Source organism: Vidua macroura, chromosome 3 (assembly GCF_024509145.1).
Source record: "Vidua macroura isolate BioBank_ID:100142 chromosome 3, ASM2450914v1, whole genome shotgun sequence".
Classification (NCBI taxonomy): domain Eukaryota; kingdom Metazoa; phylum Chordata; class Aves; order Passeriformes; family Viduidae; genus Vidua; species Vidua macroura.
Window position 1 is genome coordinate 7,180,156 of NC_071573.1, and position 21,680 is coordinate 7,201,835.

A 21,680-nucleotide genomic window follows, 5' to 3' on the forward strand; every position below is an offset into this window, starting at 1 on the left:
TAAAGCAGCTAGTTCTAAAGTGTCTGTATGACAAGTGAAAATGAGTGTATACTGTGTGACTATCAGTCACTCTTACTGTTGGGGGGACTAAGTAATTCCTTTTAAGCTTTGCATTTGCATGCCCGCACTGCCTTTTCTCTGGTTTTAGCACTTTAAATGATGCAGAAGGCTATCTAACTTCTCCTTGTAATCAGTCCAGTTTGTTGTGAGGGTTAGCACTTTATGTCTTCTAACAAATCACACTTGAAGGCATACTGCATGTTTGTTTGCAGGTGTATTTCTCTGTGACAGCTGTTCTTTAAGACCCTGAGATCTGCCATTAATTTTGAGTAGTCAGAAAGGCATCCATCTAGTCAGCAGTACAAATCATTACTGCTTGTTGATGAGTTTTCATTATTAACATTTCTCAAAGGCAAGGGTGATTGAAATTTATGGCATCAGTCAGCCACATGAGATGGGGATGTGTCATAAATGCTGCCAGATGTCACAGCGATGAATTCATGTGCAACAAGCAAATCTTAGGGAGAGCTGTGAAAACTGCTGTGGTGAATCTCCTTCTCTGAGCCTGTTTCTGTTGCATAAATCTAATGGTATTGTGACTTCTCAGTGTGGAGTCAAGTGGCCCAATAGGCACTGTGTCATCAGCAGGAATGTGATGCAGAACTGGGGCAAGGTTGTATGCAGCCATGGTGAAAGTAGGGGTTGATGCATGGCCCACCTTGTGTTATTGCAGATACAGCCTTGACCTTGCTGGAAATCCCAGCAGGAAGATAATGAATCAAATCCCAAATTGCTTTTGAAAGAAAAATAAACCCTACAGAGATCTCCAGAAAATAACTTTATAGCCTTGTTGAGAAGTACGGTTTGAGTCACACCTTTATAAAGATTGATTAATGTGTTGAACTTTGAAGACACAACCTCACAAAACCAGCAAATTTTACTATTTCTTTAAAGAAGTAACCAAGATCTGAAGCTACATGAAGAAAGATTAATGTTTAGCTGGCGAAATCATGACCTAAGAGCATAGAGAGTAGGTATTAACTTGACCATTTAATCTCTAGGTTAGCACATACCCTTGTCTTAGATGATGGTCTGCCATGCCACGCTGATATTTTTCCCCCCAGAAACTTCTCTCTTGGGGCAAGGGATAGACAAACAAGGGAGCAAAAATCAAGGTTGCAAAGACATAGTATGTTAGGTATTTTCATGTTTATTTTCCAAACACATCTACAACTCAAATTCAGTTGTTCTTATTTGGTTTTGACTGATTTACCTGTAAGGCAGTTATATCCTTTGGTTGATCTATGCTGCTACTGCACTATCTTACTCTGTCTCTTTACAGCCTGTATGTGAAACTTAAAATATTTTCTTTGCCATTTGGGCCAATTTTTGTCTGTCTCTCCTTCGCTGGTAATCCTATGAAGGATTCAGGTATCCTATAAACTATACAGGTATTGGTTTCTATTTAGAAAGATGGCCTGGCTATATTAGCTTATGATTTTTATAAAAGATTAAAATCCCCAAACTGCATAATTTTATAGAAATATGCAAGGTTTGCATGAACTTTGTTACATCCTATTGCTCATTTTCATAGATAGTCTGTATTTAAATGTTATTGTACTGCTTATAAAGAACCAAACAATAAAGTAATTTGTCAAATATTATATAGACTCCTGTTTATGGCTCTAATTTGGTATGTTATTATTCCAAGTAGTCTAGAATTGCTTTAAGAAAAATACTCCTGTTGTGCAAGGTAATCTCTTTGGCTTCAGTTAATTTGATTTTTCTCAGTAGCAGGAGGCAAACTAAATGGAGTTAAAATTACATTGATAAACCACAGGCTCCACATCTTACCACAGCTCCAAAACTGCAGATTAAGTCTAGGTCATCATCCTGGTTTAAAGGAGGAACATGGATATGAGAGCTCTCAAACCATTTTGATAATTGCAAATGATTGTTTGATGGACAGGTAGGCATGATTCAAAGTGAGAAATCTTTGGTGTCTAATCCTCTTTGGTCATTTTGCATCATCATAGGGAAGTTTCAGGGTGATTCAGAGGAGAATTTCTCTTTTTATGTTCTTGTCCCTCTTAAGTGGGACAGACAGAGTTGAAATGTTCTTTGAGAAACAATTATGCCTGTCTGGGGGAGATAACTGGCAAAAGATCTTGAAAGTTCAAAGAGAATTACCCAGAACTAAAGAGAGTAGAGCTTTGAGAGCTTGTGTCCTGAGATGATGCTCATTTATTAGTGAATACCAATTTGTTGGGGGTTAATCACAGCATCCTGACTTGCAACAGAACTGCATATATTTATGGGAGGAGATGTAAGTGCTTGTACTTGTTGGTACTAAGATAGATAGATATATAGATAGCTGTAGATACAGCTATAGATATAAATATGCATGGTGTTGCAGTGAGATAAGTAGGAAAAATGCAAGGAATTGTAACCAGTCTAAGTAAAATGGAGAAGTTGCCAAATTGCCTGCTTGGCAGGTTAAGCCTAGGAAGGTCTCCAGTGCACTCTGACCTCAATGGGATGTGTGCTGGAGGGAATAAAACTCACTGGGAATAAAACTCACTGGGCTGCTGGCATTAGGGGCCAAGCACAAAGTAACGTGCAAACCAGGAGTTGCCCCTGCCAGCCAGAAATGAAAAGGTTAAACCAGTTCTGTGGTTATGTAAACCTTTGCCATGGAGCAAAAAGGATGGATAGTAGAAAGAAAAGAATATTCTTATGTACGTGGGGCAAAGCAGCTTCTTTGAAGAGAAAAAGCTGTGCTGTGAAGGGACTAGAAACGAAATTGTGGCATAAATTGTGTAGAGAAAATACCAGAGGACAAAAACCACCAAAAAAAACCCAATCCCCAAAACTTCAGTATGTTGCTGCAATCTCTTGGATTTGTCAGAAGGGAAGTATTTGCCACCCAGTTGATTTAAGATTTTTCAGAGTAGATTTACCCAAGGAGGAAGGGAAATGCTTATTCCCTTGTGTATGTTTTGAGTGAGATCCAGGCCCTGGTACCTGTAGCAGCAAGGAGAGAAAACAACAGAGAGCTGTAAGCCTGGGAGCTGAGACACAGCAGGGATGGGCTGAAAGCAGCTCCTCACTCTCAGAAATACTACGAAGACCTTGGGAACAGAGTTTGCTCCCCTCAAAGACAGTGAAGGATTGACTGTTGGGCTGGTACTGAAGACCCCTCTGCAGAGACCCTTTGTGTAGGAGGAAGGTTGCTAACATCCTTTTTTCTGTTCCTATTTCCTGGTCATTTGAGCTTTCCTCAGTTTAGGAGGTTAATTACCCTTGTTTGTTATAATAAATGGTGACTTTTGTTGCTGCTGTTCAGCCTTCTTTAGGGAGTTCACTCCATTAGAAGACTGATATGGGTCCAGTTCAGATCCTTGGATATGCTGCCCCTTGAGAATATCAAATCCCTCTCCCCTTCTGGCAGATAATAGGGAGGATTGCAAATGGCCACTGGAGTAAGGAAAAGAATTAAGTAGGTCATGCAGGAATGGAGGGAAGCATAGTGTTGAAACAGAGACAAGCTGGGAAGTGGGGGAAGAACATGTTGGGAGAGATGGAAAAAGTAAAGAGAAAGTATTAGAAACAGAAGAGGAAAAGTAGGTGACAGGCTGAATATCCAGAAAATAATTCCCTGGATATTCCCTCTCCCTAATTAATTGATAATGGAAAATAATGTCTTTAATCCTTCTCTCCTCTGAGGGCATGACTTACCTGCAGCATAGATGTTGGGAGAGCACTGAAGGGTTTACACAATGGAGGACTGTGTTGCTATTTTGTTTAAAGGAGAATAAGTTCAGAGGTTTCTTCACTCAACTTTAAATTTTGAGCTATATCAGCTGAAAATATGATTTGTCATATTTTGATGGTTTTATATGTTATTTTATTATTTTCATTTTTAGTGGATATTATAGCAAATGATTTCTCTTTGATTTCCATTTCATTGTTTTCAGAATTTATAAAGCAGCCTTTTATCTGTCCAGTAAGTGTTAACTTTTTACCTTTGCCTACTGCTTTCTGATGAAATTGTGTAGAAAAGGTAATTTATTTCAGAAAAAATATAAATAAAAATATAGGAATTAGGCTTGTGGTGGTTTGATTTTGGTTTTGTTTTTTTTTCACCTTGACAAATTCTTAAATACTTGGTACAAGTTCCTAGTTAAAAATACAGCTTCTGTCTAGTATCTTTAGACTCTGGGAGTCTTAGTACATATTGAGATATTGAGGCTTAAGTAACTTTGTTTAAGCATCAAAAGCTAAAAGTAGGAGGTTTTTTTTTCATTACTCCCTGCAAAATCAAGTCAGGTGTAGCCACAGTGGCTGCAAAACTGTGCCACGTTCTTCTCTTTGATTTTTCTCATCTGTGACAGAGATTTCTGGTACAAAGGATCAAAAGTCAGAACTACTCTTTGAAAAATGAGAAAATTCAGAGTTGTAAAAGTAACATGAGAACTAAAGATGACTGAGTTTTTAAATAGTTAGCATTTCCTTAATTTTCTTTTTTCCCCCCTTTCCCCCCATTTAAATGTATCAAAACATTGAAGTAAAAAGAGACTTTGAGATGAAAGGTTAAAGATGATTCAGACTCCCATCAATGTCTACCCTGTTTTTCTTCTTAAAAAAGTCTTTTACCTTATTGTAGGCACTAAAACATAGCCTGTACCAGCCAAAAATAATGAGATGTTTCAATCCTGTAGATTTTTGCTTGATGTCAGAAAATGGAATTTTTTTAATGTTTAGGGAACATAACACTTGGAACAATTTCATGTTTCAGAAGTGACAAGCCTACATGGCTGTATTATGTGCTATTTTACTTTGGTCCGCTATGTGTTGAAATATCATCTGCAAAGTGTATTGTACAACAGTTTTCATTAACATGTTCTGTTCTGCTGTACTATAAAATCCCTGAACTGAATTAAATCCAGCAGGTCCCTAAGGAGACATACTGTCAGTGAAGAGTCTCCAACAGATTATAATAGAAATTAAAGGACACTCTTCAAATGCTGATGACTATTTTTCATAAAGGTTCTGAAATGAGAGTGCACCCCATCCCAGGCAGAGCATTTCATGGTATTGGAGCCTTCATTTTCACTATCTTGGTTTCCAAAAGGCCAGTCTCCAAATTCACATCTCTCCCTGGGGCTCAGTGGTTGAAGACTATGAAGTATGGTTTCAGTTTAAAAGGGTTTGCTTCCATATAGGTGTTGTTAGGTATGTGCTGTTCCCAGAATCTTAAGATCAGAGTTGAATGTAAGATAGAACAGGTGACAAAAAAAGGGTCACTTGCTGATCTGCCATCTGCTCTTACCAGCATTAAACACCTGCCAAAAACTAGTCTCCTGACTGGAATGTGGGAGAAGAAGAGGAATCCATTCAGCTTTTTAAAGTTTACTAGAATAACATGTACTGGGTATGAAGCACCTTCTGCTTGAGGACTGAACCTAATACTGTCTAAATTTGATTGTACTAACTCACAAATACTCCATTGTGGCAGGTAAGTATTGTTTCTTACAGATAATATTGCTGAGGCAGACAAATAACGTGCCTCTAAGTAATGCTAGACCTAGAAATAAAATGTGGCCTTTATTTATTGTAAAGAAATTAGGGAGTAAATTGCAAATTACTGTTTGCCTCTCTCTACAACTGCTACTGCCTAGCAACAGTTGCCAGGTAGGATAAACATCATTAACTGTAAAATGTTTAATGTCTAAAAGACATTAGGAGTGCTGATATGCAGTCTTGAGGTCTCTCTGTACTATTTTAAAATATATGATCTGGCTTTGCCTTTTGGGTCTAAGCATAGCCCCAGCCTTGCCCATGGTACAAGTATGCATGTGTGTGCATTCCTATGGATATAATGAAATTTGGATTGCAGGGATGCAGTGATTAATTTTAGTAGGGAGATGCTTCTGCTGTCGGAATAAAAATTAGAAATCCTGCACGCTATATACAGAAGCTTCTCAGGAAATCATTCAAGCCCTCTCTTCCTATCAGGCTGGGGAATGTGCCTCTTAATTTCCCCTGACAGAGAATACATCACCTCATCAGCAGCCCTAGAAAATGACAAAACATCCCTGCCAAAAAAGACTATTTGCCAAATGCTTCCATGGCCACTGCAGGAAGTGGGACAGGGAGGGAGGAGTATGCTTCAGAAATTCCATGGAAGGAGAATTATTTCCCTTACTACCTGTCGAGTTCCACTGTGACGACTTGCGTTGTCGCAAAACGTTCATCTCGTCGTCAAGGTGAGACCCTTGAAGAATTAATTGGGGCCAGAGGGTACACAGACATTTAATTCTAAAAGAATAATTTATACTCCTGAATCTGGATAGTGTGAAATTCCCTTACAGTGTTTGAGCCAAGGCAAACATCTTGATGCAAAATCCATACCTACAGGATCTCTTACATATTTCAGTGCCAGAACAAATGCTGCCCAGTCACATACTGTACTGCATGCATTAACCTGTAAGAGTGATTATTTCCACTGAAGTTACTGTACAGTTTCATAAAGGTGCTGTAGCACCACTGATAGCAAAATTTGAATTTCTTGAAATATTTGCTGCTGCACTTTGGCTTAAATGAATAAAGTATTTTAAATAAACATCAAAATTCTATTGAACCTTGCTGTGCTGAATCTCACACAATTATGTTCAGAGTCTGTATATCAAATCGTACATTAGGACACAGGATTTTTATAAAGAGTTATTGTAACATTTATCATTACTTCAGTGTATTTGTGTTGCTGAGCTTCTTTTAATTCATTTTTTTAGGAACCAAAATTATGATGAGATAAGAATGTTTTATTGTCACTCTGTATATTTGTGGGGCTCATGCACCAACATATTTTTCCCCGCATTAAAGTAATAAATCAGAGTGTCAAAGATCAATGGGGGGTGTGTGTGTGTGTGTATATGTATATATATGTATATATATAATAAGCACACTATCTCAGGTAAATATACTAATAGTGCATTTTTGTATAAATATAGTACAATGGACTGGCTTCCTATTACACTGAAATTTCAGTCATATAGAGAACTGCATAATTGGATATGTCCATTTCTTATGTTACAAAGATAATTTTCAAGCTGCAAAGTAGGTAGGAACTAGTGCTGTCATGTTTGCATTAAGTGTTTGGATAGCTTGAAACTCAAGCCTGCAGAGTTTTGAATGTCTCTTTCTCATTTTGGTGGGCATTAGACTGTGGGCATGTAGTAGAGTAGAGCCCGTTGAAATAACTGGGTTGCTGAAGTGATGATGAAATTTGTGGCTGGAGCATTTTCTGTTATGTAGATGGGTGGGCATTTGTTGTGTGATGGAAATGGTCTTTGTACTTTATTTGTGAGATAGCCATCTGCTAATCATTTGGCTAAAAGAGGAGCCAGGGGACCGTTGGGAAAGTGTGGGACACAAATGTTCCAGCAGGCCGGAGGTTTGTGTAACTTATGCATCTGGCCCTGTAGAGATGCCATCTGCAGTAATTGATTAGTTCTTTATAACATACCTCTGCAGGATAAAAAATCCTTCCAAGTGACATATACATATTTATATATGTATAAATAGGTGTATTCTATACACACACTGGCAACACTGGCATATTACAAGCATATTAACTTTATATATGTATGTCAAGAATAGTTTGGCACACGGACATTCTGGTGGCTTTTATTACGTACAAAGTATGCAAATCCTCACTTCCTGACCAGCAGTAAACTCATTATTTTCATATAGGTACGTGTTATGACACTGAACATTGCAGAACATGGCTGAGACCTTTGTCTTGCATATTAAATTCATGATTATACTAATGGACTTTGGTTTGGTTTCAGAGAGATGTGCATGGTAGTGATTTGGGAGTTAAGAAATGTTAAAACAATGTGAGTAGCTATTTCTGTTTGAAATTGTTAAACAAAACACATTGGTTTTATAAAATTCAACTGGTTTTCTCCTAAGATACACCTAGAAAGCTTAGCACAACAGCTTGCTCATCCCAAAGTTATGTAGAATTAGCTCCCAAATTCCTGTTCAGATGGAACTTAATTTAGATAAGGAAATACTTCCTGTTTTAAGACTTTGCTTTGACTCCACAGAGTAGGTCTGAGGATGCTCTAGTGGTAGGTTCATTGTGCAAATTGGTTTTTAATAGACACTATTTTAAAATTCTATAATGAAAGTATTTATTAGCAAATAAATATAAAAAAAAAATCTCCCTATGGCCAGGAGGAGATTGTGATGGTAGTTGTTTTACCTTGCTTGTTCCTGGTAGTGTCATGATGCAGTACTATTTAATAAAATGCAATTTCTGCAGATGTGGGATTTTGAAGTCCTTGAAAATATTTGCACTTAGAATCATTTATAGCTGAAGAAGAGAGTAATGCATTGAAAATACGTCCCCAGGACATTATAATATGATACTGTTTGGTTGTGTACTGTTTTTCCTGCCAATGTGAAGAAGCAGGCACACTGAGAAGAGAGTTGGTTGGAGAAATTTGAGGAATATAACTGGGACATACTGGCAAGATTGATAGAGAGCAGACATCTCTTCCATGTCCTCTGGTGCCCCACATCACTTTTATAATTTTAAAATGTCTAGACATTTCTTTAAAATTATCGAAGCTGGAGTTGAACCAGAGAGTAGGAATAAATCATTTGTATTGCAGAATTCTTCTGTATTTTAAAGATGCTTGCATTCAATGTTAATAATGGAGCTCCTCATTTAAATCAGTATATGTCTGCTCCCAGCCATAAATTCTCTAGAGTCCTGTATGTGCTGATAGACTAGAAAATGATGCATCTTTTTTACTGGTTCAATATCATCAAACAACCTGGAGAATTAATGCAGAAGGCAATTTTACAGAGGGATTTCACCTGCAAAACAACTCCAGCAATTCCAGTGGGAGGTTGCATTATTCTACCTCATGATGTGAGTGCTGGGAAAAAAATTAATTTGATTTACCTTCAAGTGCAAACACAATTTATGGGGGGAGGACCTGCTTTCTCCTGCATTGTTCCCAGCAGTGTCTTAGCAGACCAAGTTCAGTGGTACTTGTTACCAACTCTTTTGTGTGATTTCCAGACTTAGCTGGGTTTAATTAGTTCAAGCATTTTATTTATTGGTGTACGAAAAGGGGACGGAGTTCCCTCCCTCCTCTCTCTCTCAATGCCCCCCTTCCCCCATAGGATGGAAAAGGAATTGAGGAGATAGCTTTGAACACCTCTCTGGAAGAACTAAAAGTAGAGATCTGAATAGTTGTTTTTAGCAGTTGTGCCATTGCCTTTTTCTCATTTTCAGTGTGATAAAGCAGAATTTTGCCTGCACGTGTGAATTCTCTTCAGAAATTGAAGCTGTCAGCTTCTAGCGTGGACACACATTTGAATGGCCTTGAGCTTCAGCTGAGTTACAAGAAGTAGTAGTTCAGAGCACAACAAAAGCTTCAGGTCAGATGTTGGCTGGAGTCCAGCAATGATGCATCTCCCAGAGCATGACTTCAGTGATAGTTCTTAGATCCAATGATCTTACATTTGTGATAGAATAGAAGTAAAACCAAACAAATTACACTACCACACAGTTGGAGACCACAGATTTTAAGAGACTAAATGCAGTCTTTTAAGATACACTTTCCTGCAGAAATTGTTCTTACTTCCTATATGATACTATCACATCACATTTGGATTGCAAATTTTTAATATTTATGTGGGCAAACAGTGGTGGTCCAATGCCTAAATTTTTTTTTCAGTCACTCTCTGATGACAAAATGCACCATTATCTTAGCAATACTACAGAGCGGGTCGCAATAACCTCAGTAGAAATGTACAATGTGATATTTACTAATAGCGTATAGTGTAGCTCATGAATATTTGGCAGTTTCTTCTTCCTAGCTGCTTTTTAGTTTAAGCAGAATTTTCTCATTTGAGCTTGTCACTTGTGATGCTGATTCATCCTTTAATGTCTTCCAGGTTGCCACTTTAGAATTCCCTCCAAAGAAGCTCTTTGGAAACAAGGATGAGCGAGTGATTGCAGAACGACGGTGTCACTTAGAGGTAATACCAACTTTTTACAGGCTTCTGCTGTGTGTTTAGATGGAGTACTCCCTGCTGGACCAATAGAAGCCATTCCCATATGATCAAAATTAAATAGCCTGTTTGTAAGTATCGAGTTACTTGCTGCCTCATTTAACACAGGAGATGGCAGCAGTACATTGCAAAGTAAAGAAACATCTCTTAAAAAATAAATTACTCCTAATCTAGAAAAAAAAAAAGGAACTCTTAGAGATGTTCATAGGAGATAGATTTATTTAAGGGAGAAAGGTGGTGGGTGAGGTAAATGTTCACTGTAAACAGCTGATCTCTGTGCAAGACAAGATTAAAAAAAAATACTGCTACTTTAAATGCAATCTGTTAGTTGGAGATTTACCATTTTATCATAGTATATCCAAATATCTCATGACAGAACTAAAGCAATATTTAGGCATCTTTGAGTTTTATTTTGTAACCCAGCTTTGTGAATGTATACTTTTTTTTTCAAATAATTTTAAAAATTAATGTTATTGTGGACAAGGTTATTAAGTTTGAGGGTTTGAGTTATTTTGGTAGTTCTACAGTGCTGCGTGGATAGCATGATTTTGAACTCCTATCACACATTAGGTCTTTATATTTCTGTGTTAATGCATGTTTTACGGCAGCCCAGGGGCAGGAGGTTGGGTTTTGGGGAAGAGGAAGAGGCATGATCAAAGACTAAACTGTACACCCTGCAGCTATATTGCAGAAACATGGGGATTACTTGATCATGCAAGTCATTAAGAATTATATTCTTTGTAGAGCTAAAATAGCATTAGGTAGAGCTTTAGAGAAATTAATATAAAAGTAGATTGCTTACAACTGGAATCTTTTCTTAGGTGGTTTGAAATTTTTCTACGTACTTCATCTTTTTTTTGATCTACCAACAAAACATCCTCCCACTGACTTCTGATGTCAGGCTGTCTTACATGAAGCACAAAATAAATTTTTTTTTCTTTCACGTCCTCAATAGATAGCATAAAGGCATGCCCATATTCCAGACTAGTACTCAATTTACATATTTTTTACCAGTAAAAAATTAATCTCTTAATCTTCCTGACGTTTCATTGGTTTACTAACAAATTTTATTGCAATTATTTTAATGTTAAAACTGCTGTGTATAGTGATGCTTTGATCATGGCCATGTAGTACTTACAGCTCTACAGCCAGGTTTTAATTTAAAATTATGTTGTATCTATTTTATCTAAATTAGGTCATTAAAACTTTATTGCCTATATATTTTGCAATCATAAGAATGTATGGCAACTTATCAGTTTCTTGGCCCCATGTTGGGCCCCTCCCTGGGAGTTCTCCTGTTGGGGGGAAACCCTCCTGGAGTGGTTCTGTGCCAGGAAAAGGAGACGCACAGGACTTTTTCAGTCTTCAGCTTCTTGTTTATTGTTATCTAAAGTTTTGCACGCTGTCTATACCAGACTCTGCATGCTGGAAAAGCACCACAGAAATGGCTAACAATCTCTTGTTACAAGGTCTTTTAAGTCCAAGCTATCCAATTAAGAAATGACACTTAGATTATTTTCCCTTTTAACCCAATAACTGACCCCTCGAAGCCTGCAATGCGGACCTTTCTGTCCAATTACAAGACATCACCCAAACTCATGAAGAAGAAGGAAGAAGAAGGCGAAGAAGAAGGAAGAAGAAGGCGAAGAAGAAGGAAGAAGAAGGCAAAGAAGAACAACCTGCGTCCGCCCTGAAACCTCCATCTTGTTCCCATCTACAACATACTAAAAATCCTAAAACCTAAATTTCTCACCCAAGTGACATGCTATACTACTCTCTGTTTCACACTTTTGTGGACCCTAGTCTATCTTGAAGTCCTGGAAGCTTTTTGCATGAATGAGGGTCAAAGTCAGTGCTTCTCTGGGGGACAGGACCCCTCAGAGCAGACAGAAAAATATTCCCTGTGCCCTGGGTTCCCACAGCAACTGTTCACATGAATATGTTTTGCTGTATGCCCCTTGGCCATTCCACTAAGTAGTCCTGACAACTCACAGTGTTGAGGAACTGAAGATGCGCTGTGGCTAAGGGCAAGTTAGATAAAGAGGATGAGGAGCCAAGCCAATGTTACTATCCTTGCCATGAGGAATTCATGGCAACAGGCTGATCAAAACCTCCTGATGTCTAGATCTCTAATCATGGTGTTTTCTTTTCACTATGTATTTTGCAGTGGTTTGCTCTGGCTTTGCCAATACATGGCAAGCTCACACAGCTGCAGCCTCCTTGGTGAAGAGTGAGAGAAAACACCTAAGCAGTGATGGTTTCCAAAGTCATGTAATGCTTTGAAGGCTCAAAGAAAGTCTTGGGTTGTGCTGTGAAAGTGGCAGTTATGCCACAATAGTGGCAGATGGTCCAGGCACCAGTTCTATTTCAAATCCTGGCCGTTCATGCCTTGTGGCCTTCAGTCCAGTGTGAGCCTTGAGCGTACGTCAGTGGTGTAACTGGAGAGTGGTAAATGGAGGGATTGTCTCTATGAGGGACTTGGATCCTTGGCTTTTGGACTGTAGCATGCTTCTCACATGGGAATTTGCTCAGGTGGAAGGTGAAAGCGTTAGTCCTTGGTATCAAGTAGAAACATGGCTTGTATTCAGTTGACTTTCACACCTGATCCTATTCCTTGATTTGCTGAAAACCCTTTGCAATTCTCTTTCCAGCTTCACAGGTGATGTGTTGGTATAGCTGTAATAGGGTATAAAAGCTTGTTTGGTTGTTCCACTTGCTTAGTCAAGAGCTAATGGCTAATTCAGTATTTTTAGAAAAAGCAAAGTATATTGAAGTAGTGCAACCCCCCTGCATGGGGAATGGCGTACTCTGACTCCATGTTGCAGAAGGCTGAATAAATTGTTTTTATTAAGCTAAATTATATTACATTAATACTATACTATACTAGAGCTATACCATACTAAAAAGATACTAAAGAAAAACCTGTGACTCTCTCCAGACAGTCACGACACAGCTTTGACCCAATTGGCCAATCAATCCAAACAACCTTCACCGGTGTCCAATTAACAAATCACTCTGTGGTAAACAATCTCCGTAACACGTTCCACATGTGCCAAACTACAGGAGCAGTGAATAGAGATAAGAATTGTTTTCTTCTTTCTCTGAGCTTTCTTACTGCATCTCACAACATCCCAGGAAAAATCCCGGGAGAGAGAATCATGTCTCTCTCTGTTCAGAGAATGTGAATACCACAGAAGTACAGTTAGCAGACCAACGCAACTGCATATTTTTATTCACCATTTGAGCTAATTTTATTGACTAAAAATAAATGACAGCCTGAAATACCAGTCCAGTAAGTGTTCTGAACAAACATTCTGTGATGTAAGATTATTAGTGGACCAGTCGTCCTAGTGGTGCTGATAAAAAAATTTCTCTGCTCTTCTTGACACAATTTTTACATTAGGTATTCATGCATCTTAAATAGGCTGGAACTCCATATCATTTTTTTCTGACCTTCTTGCATTGAAATAACTTTGGGTAGTTTAGTGCTTCCCACAGGTCATCTCTTAGCAACTGCAGTTCCTTGTGCCTAATTAGATTTGTCCCTTTGCAAGACAGTTTAGGGAGAATTCTGTTTTTCCTACATATCATCCCTAGGATTCTTGCCACAATAGAAGTACTGAGAAGAGCAGTGGGGTTTTTGGTACCTTTCCAGACAAATAGAATCGAAGGACTGGCTGTTGTGGAGTTTGCTCTGTTTGAAGATTGAGATGTAGTGTTACTTATTTCAGCCTGGGTTTAGAAGTGGGCATATTTAATCATAATGGAGGTGAAATTACTTGGAGTAAAAGAATCCAGAAAGCCCCAAATTATAAGGATTGTGATTTTTAAATCACAGTAAGTTCAAGGTTTGTGTATAACATTAAGTTCTTTTATTTATCCTAGCTGGTACAAATGCTAACTAACTGAAAGCTTCACATTGCCTTGTTTGTAGGAAAGCACATGACATGAAGTATTTTTGTGTGAGATGAACATGAGAACTTGACTTTAATCTCCAACATGATATATGGTTGCACTGTAAACACTTTTGCTTTGGTGTTTGTTGGTATAAAATCAAGTCTTTTGAACTGTATTTGACATTACCATAGAGTTTTGGAAAATAATGTGCAAGTTTTTACCTATACATCTTAAGAGAAAACATCTAAACTGTATTTAAAATTATCTACCCAAAATACCCTGTTGCTGTCTATTAATTTAGCTTTTCATCAGGGACCTGTTGCAGGTCAAAACTCTAAATTAATTGTTTTGCAGTTTAAAGACTGTAATTTCACTTCAGAGCCAACCTTGCCTGACTAATCTGCCTTAAATGGCACAGCCAAGAATTCTTCTGAGTAAACTTAAGGAACAGAAGTTATTGTGTATCTATCTTTTCTTGCAAATAGAAATCAGTATGTAAGAGTATAGGATTCTTTTTTAAAGTGAATTCAGATAATGTATATTCATTTTCTTGTATTTTTTTTAAGGAAAAGCTTTGTAACGGAAGTGCTTGCCACAAGAAATACTTGAGTCAGTGAATGTATCTATTCCTGTTTTAACTGCAAAGTATCTTTTATTCCTTGGTGAGTTGCTAGGTCTGTGAATGACCCTAAAAAGAAATTTTCCTGAAATCCCAGTTTCTGTGGATGCTGTGCTCCTGTATCATACCATTCCCCTGACTATTCTTTTTTCTTCTTCTCTTAGACTCATGCTTTGCTGTTGTAATGAAGATTACTTTTAGCCCTGTTTTCCCACTGTGCAGCCAGAGAAACTGGGCAGGAGTCTAAGCTGACACAGCAGATTGAGCTGTGTTTCTTGACTCTGTGGTCAGAAGCCTTGCATTCGTGGACTTTCTTTCTTGCCCTTGCTGTCACCAGTATGTTTAGGAAAAAAACAACTTTTATGCCAAAAAAATCCAAACAGGTTGTTGCTTAAAGGAAAACAAAAACTCTCCCAAGCCTCAGACTGTCTCCTTCTCTCTGTTCCCTGTTTCCTCTTCCCTGTTCTCAGGGCTGCATTTCCTCAGATTGGTTTGCAGACAGCAAAGGGAGAAACAAGCAAAACCTCTGGTGGGGTTTTTAGGGATCAACAGTTGGTTAGAGTGTGGTGCTGGTAACACCAAAATTGTGGGTTTCATCCCCAGGCTGGCCATTCCATTGAGAGTTAGACTTGATTCTTGTGGATCACTTCCAGTTGAGAATATCCTGTGATCTGTGATCTAGAAATAAAGCTCAACAGTAGGAGTCATGTGTTGTCTTTTGCTGCCACTTACAGAGCTCAGGGAATAAAAGTCAGCCTGCTAACAGTATGGTGATGTGAGCCTATGTTGAGTTCTGTAGAAGCATATACATCTTCCTGGCATTGCCTCTGCTCTTCTTTTTTTCTTGGTACTTTGAACCTCTTTAAAAGATAGACATGCTCAATTTATTTAAAATTAATAATTGTCCTCCTCACTTCCTGATGTCTGCCAATGAGGATTTCAATGAGAGGTGTTAATGCAGGAGGCAGAAATAAATCTTGAATGAGCTGCATAATTCAATTTTGCTGTCCAATCTGTAAAACTGTCTGGGGAAAGTATTGTAGACACTGAACTGGCTGAAATATTGCTGTTACCTTCAGCTAAAATTAACCTTCCAAAATTAGATTAACTTAGAAGTCAAATCCTTTGTTTAGTTTTTAGTTTGTATTTTCATTTGAGTTCCTTTGGAGGTGATGATTTCTAGGCTTTTTTTTTAATAAGGCTTTAAATTTAGCCGTGACGTGTTTCCTTTTTAAAAGTAACATTATGCTGAGATGGCTCCAGGAATCTGGTTCTTAAGGAAAAGTTGAAATACTGGAAATAGCACCTTTTTCTTGAACTTGCATTCATTCTTGTTATTTAAGTGTCGTATTAGTTTTTTAATTAATACCTTGGTGGAAGCCAGCAGTAGAAACGTCTGAGAAGGAAAAAACCTTCAAAATATTTGTCAACAAATTTGAGCAAATAGAATGTTTGAATCTGCCTCAGACATTGAGGTTTTCTTTGAAGTCATGAAGACCGAAACATTTTACTGTGATTTTTGATTATTCATCACCTGAATATTCAGTATGAACTTCATTAGTGCTCCCCAGAAGTCTTTGTTTCACTACCCCATTCGTAAATATATTTAACTGAGAAAACCTATGCTAGTTATAGGCAAATTGATGTCTGTATTGCAAAAATCCTATCAAGTGGGGTTAGAATTACCATTTCTGTTTGATATTTTTTCCTGTCACAAAGACTAGTCACAAAGACCTTTCAAAGGTACAGTATACACGTTTGTTCAAAGTGATTGCTAAAAGGAAATTATTAGACACAGGCATCAGCTTACAACAATGCCAAAGCTTTCTAAAAGGAGCTTTATGCAGCTACTCACCAGCCTGGCTCTTAAAGAATGAATGTTTGCCTCTGACAGTGTGGTGGTAATTACTGTTCTTAGCAGAATCTAGGTAAGATGGACTCCAGAGCACATTCAGAATACAACTTGATAATTATTGGAAAATAAAAGGAAACTCTTCTCTTTTTTCACAGATATGAATGCACACCAGTAGCACTGCTGGTGCAAAAGCAAACCGTTGCAAATGTTGGTGTTTGGATTGTTTCATACCCATAGTCTGAGCTACAGAATGTGATATCTTGGAGTGATGGCTTTAATTTCCTACTATAGGAATAGGGATACAGAGGGATCAGGGAAGGAAAGAGCATAGATGCATCCACAAAGACAAGAGAAGAGCGTGTGTGGCTGGCCCTTATTGTGAATATCAGTTACATGAAATCCATGTCATAGATCATTTTCTAATTTAGGTAAAGTCAGTCTGCACCAGGTGCCTTTCATATCCTCTAGTAACCGCTGAAAAATTTAAAACCAAAAATAACTGCTTTTCAGGAACAGCACTGAAGTCTTGCTGGAAGACAGACTTTGCAGTTAGCCATCTGAGAGCAAGTTCACATGTCAGGTTCCCACCGTCACCACATCATTAGGGCAGCTCAAGGCACATGGCTTTTCTGGTTTTGAAGCATCAACCCTAAAAGAGGAGTTGCAGCAGTTCTCAGCTGCAAAGCATTTAATCTTTTTTAGGGTGGCTCTGCTTCCTGTGTGAGACCCTGTTGGCTTCAAAAAAATGAATAAATAAAATTAATTTTACTTATTGGTTACAGTCACTAGATATAAAGAAGCAGAACTTTGCAAAGGTCAGCCGTTGATCCCATACCAATAAAATGTTACTTTGATTAAATACTGTAGACCTTCAGCTAGCCCACAACAATGCAAGACATTATTCTTGTAATCAAACACATGATAAAGATGGTCATTTAGAAGGAACAATAGCCTGAGGTTATTTTCTGGATGAGTTAATTTTAAGCTCTGGTTCAACAGGCTACTGAATGCAGAAGGAATGGAAAGTGTGGTCTCATTTGCTCAAACTCTGGGCCTAATTCAAAATCAGCTCTGAAGCCTTGCTTTGCACAGAGTTTACTAGAGGTAACTTGGCATAATGCACGTATGTCTTTAGAAAAATTTCAGTGTTTCTTTCTTTAGGTATAGCTTCAGGACCCTACCTCAAAAATTATCTTTTGTGATCAAATATTTGTCTCCATTACAACCAAATAATTAAATAGGATTTGCAATTTAAAGGCTTTTTTATTTTTCCCTTTCCTTTTTAGATATTTCAGAGTATCAGAAAATAAGGAGGTACATTTAACATTATTTAGTAAGTTTAGAAAATGGGGCAGCATGTAGTTTGAGCTCCAGTTTAGCTCCACATCCTGATGTGTTTTGCTGTCAGGATTGAATAAATTTCCCAACATACTCCTGCAAACCAAGTTTTGAAGTTGTGTACCTTCATTGCAATCTCCATTAACGGCTATGCACATACAGATGTGGGCAGATGAATAAAAGGAGTGGTCAGCCAAAGACACTGGGTTGAATCTGGTACTACCCCTTTCCAAAACAAGAGTATCAGTCATCCTCCAGCATGGGATTTCACCAGAGGAAGCAGAGGGAAAGCATGTCAAGTTGTTTGGTAGGTGTTTGCCAAGCCCACTCCAGCAGATGACACACTGTCACACACTACCGGCCCAGGGATGCATGCTAAATTCAATCCTGTTGTTCTTTCTAAATAAATTTTGACAGGACTTGTTCTGACATGTGCTCTGGAGAAGAGATTGGTTTCCTTCACTAGTCAGGTCTGTTTTGATCCTTTTCAGAATGGTCATTCACTTTCCAAAGACTCACACTGATAGACCACCTGTAAATCACAGCCCTTGCTGCCTTTTTTTTTGCTTCCCTGCTAGCCTACAATTCAGTTTTCATTAGAGCTGCCTAGAGCCAATAAATAAAAGCTTTTACCATGCAGACATTGTAAGAAATAAGAAGTCCTGTGGATTTGAAACAAATTAGGCAGAATAAGACTGTAATTTGGGATGTAGACTGACTTAAGAAGTTTATTCAATTGATGTGGCATAATAGTAATTCAGCATAATGTGCTCATGCCATTAGACTTGCACAGAAAAATACTCCAAACAGCTATAATGAATAGTTTGGGTTTTGAAAACCTGAGAGAGCAGTTTCACCTGGAATCATAACTGGCATCTCTCAGAATGCTTGCACATTAAGAAAATTCAAAAAGATATATGAATTTGAGTAAATTTCAGTACCACCTTGGGTAAAATTAAATTTTAGTGTCACTCAAGCACTTCTGGAGACATAGAGGTAAAATCTGCTTTACCTGTACAACTCTGGTGGAATCTAACTTTGATTCAAGGAATCTGCACTAGGCTGTGCATGAAAAACATAGAGAGACTTTCCCAAGAGGCTAAAAATCTAAGTCCTGGTATTTTTTAGTGCAATTTAGCTGCTTAAAGAAACTTGAGTCTTACCTGCTTAGTTCCAAAGTCATTTAGGTACCTCTAAACATGCCCAAAGGAGTGTTGTAAGGAGGGTGCCTGTGGAATTTGCCCCAAGGCAGCTCAAAACTCCTAACTTTCTGAGCTGACAAAAAAAAAAAAAAGAAAAGAGAAGCCCAAAAGGGAAGGAAAGCCATTACCTAAACAAAGACCAGATAACTCACAAAGCAAATACCCCATGGCAAAAAAAGCTGGAAGCTGCCTGAGAGTGCCAGTTTTAAAAGCACCCACGATAATGAACCCTCCACACACAAGGTTCTCATTTTGGTAGTCTTATGATACAGCAACAATATTGGGGGGCACAGATAGATATGGAATACAATAACATTGTGGATTACCGCAGGACATTCCACCCCTTATCCCATATTGTCTGATTAATGCCCAAATTAATACATTTCAACTGTAAACACACCTATCTATACATATCTACATATAACTATATACAAATACAATTTCAGTGGTCAGTGACCATCCCCCAGATATGGACAGAGTTCATTTGCTCCATGACTGATATGATTGGACAAGTCCATTCTCATTGTCCACGGTAATTAAAATATGCAGTGGCAGTGACACTCAGCAACCAGTGATACATTCCAACATTACAGGCTGTTTTCACCCATAGTCAAATTCCCCTGAGGTGCATGACATGTTTCCCCATCCCTCTGCTTAACCCAACAAGTGTAACCAGGTCCTTGAGCAAAAACAATCCCATGGATAGGCTTGCCTTTGCTCAAGGCAGAATTAATCCAGTCTTTCCTAACATACCTCTCATATGCACGACGAGGACTTTATCTCTGTCTGCTGTACTCAGGGGTTTGGATTGGGCAGGGCCAGCTTGGTTAGTGGAATCTCTGGTGTTATTTAACCATGTAGTCTTTGCTAAATGCGGATCCCACTGCTTGATAGTCCCACCATCCCTTGCTTTCAATGTTGTTTTTAATAGTCCATTGCATTGCTCAACTTCAGCAAAGTTGTGGACCCCTCCAAGAATGAAGAGAGATCCGAAAATGCTGGGGACATCCCCAAACCCCCAGGATGGCACTCTGGTTCAAAGGACAGAGGGAAAGGTGGTGTCAGTCGTCCTCCCATGCCCACCTCCACTGACTGCTTATCTCACTGACAACAGGAGGTCTGACAGGTATTCTCTGGATCAAGGGCTAGAACTCACAGAGGGACTTCACATTCCTTGTGGCAAGAGATGACAGGGCAGGAAAGGGAAGGTGTCTGGGTGAGCTTGGATGACTTGTGGTCCTCTCTCTTTGGTCAGGTGCCATTGACGAGCTGGGACAGGTTGGGCTGGAGTGGGGCTGCCCCGCTCAGTGGCAGCAGGTGGATGCCTGTGGAATTTGCCCCAAGGCAACTCAAAATGGCTAACTCTCTGAGCCAAGGAAAAAAATAATGAAAAGAGAAAGAGAACCCAAAAAGCGAAGGAAAGCCTTTGCTTGAACAAAGACCAGGTAGCCTGCAAAGTGAATACCACATGGCAAAAGAGCTGGAAGCTGCCTGAAGTGACAATTTTAAAAGCTCTCATGATAATAACCCCTCCACAAACAGGGTTCTCATTTGTAGGGTACAGTAACAATTTTGTGGAGGCTGCAGATAGATATGGAATACAATAACATTATGGATTACCCCAGGACAGAGCTACATTACATTTTTGGTAGGAGCTTTCAATCTCGTCTCCTCCCATGTAGCTTCTTAGCTAACAGTTTCAGTCTAACAAGTTAAGAGTTTGACTGTGTCATAGTCAAATTTGCAAGATATTTGCTAGTAATTTTTTTAAAAAAGTGACCTAGTATAATATGCCCTACTTGCTTTATTTCTGTTCAGGGAAACTCACAACATAGAATTTGTCTTAGATGAAAATTGATAGGGGTGTTGGAGTTGTACATAGACTTGCAAGACATGCAAACACAGGGTAAGGTGATACTGATTGGGATGTTCTCAGTCTATTTATTTATTTGATGACTACTAGGCATTACCTTTAAAAAGCCTTGCTTCTGATTAGACCTAATCAAAGTGAGCAGGAAGGGTTTGATTAAAATGAGCCAATCCTTTATTCTTGGTTTGTGTTCATCCAGCCATGAGGTTAATTAATGCCTGCCAACCTGAAGCAAATAACTCCTCCCTCTATTAATATGATGTTGATGCCTTAAGAACCTATACATGAAACAATACACACTCTTGAGATAATATTAGTATAGGAGGTAATATGAAGCCTGGTCTTTATTGGAGGCCTCCAGGGGCAGGTATGGAAAATGTCTACAAAAGCCCACCCCCACAGGGTGAGTACCATTTTTAGAAGTTTAGCAAATTAGCATAATTGATAAAAATCACCAATTAGGAGCACAAGTGGTAATGCAATTCCCCCCCTTCTAAATCCTCCCCCCCTTAGATGTAAACTGAACTAGTTTATGAAAATATGTCCCAAAGAGTTCTTTCTTGGCCTTGGTTCCTAAGAAGAACCAAGACAGGATAGAGACTTTGGAATGAGTTTTGTCTTCCTGCCTGTTAGGGCAAGGAAGAGTACTGGGAAAACTAGCTGTGAATGTAATAATAAGATACAAAACTACAAATAAATGTGTAAAAATACAGAGGATATATAAAAGAAAACAGGCAAAAAATTAGCCAGCATCAATGTGACTATTGCAGTGGTGAATTACCATTTTCAAACATGTGGTTT

General features: G+C 38.5%; 1 protein-coding gene across 7 annotated transcripts in view; it reads left to right on the forward strand.

The window, feature by feature from the left end:
- KIF16B (kinesin family member 16B) overlaps window positions 1-21,680 on the forward strand; it is a 141,911-nt gene that overhangs the window by 112,414 nt on the left and 7,817 nt on the right. The window contains exons 25-27 of one of the 7 annotated variants that reach the window (XR_008436382.1): window positions 5,336-5,518; window positions 6,019-6,269; window positions 9,982-10,058. Coding sequence is in view for 2 of the 7 variants with exons in the window: in XM_053973914.1 (XP_053829889.1) it covers window positions 9,982-10,065; window positions 14,562-14,612 (135 nt within the window). In the remaining 5 variants the exon portion in view is untranslated. Of the gene's footprint in view, window positions 1-5,335; window positions 5,519-6,018; window positions 6,270-7,013; window positions 7,073-9,981; window positions 10,068-14,561; window positions 14,658-14,778; window positions 14,931-21,680 lie in introns of those variants that run through there. The other 6 variants (XR_008436384.1, XR_008436385.1, XR_008436383.1 and 3 more) reach the window with 6 other exon arrangements.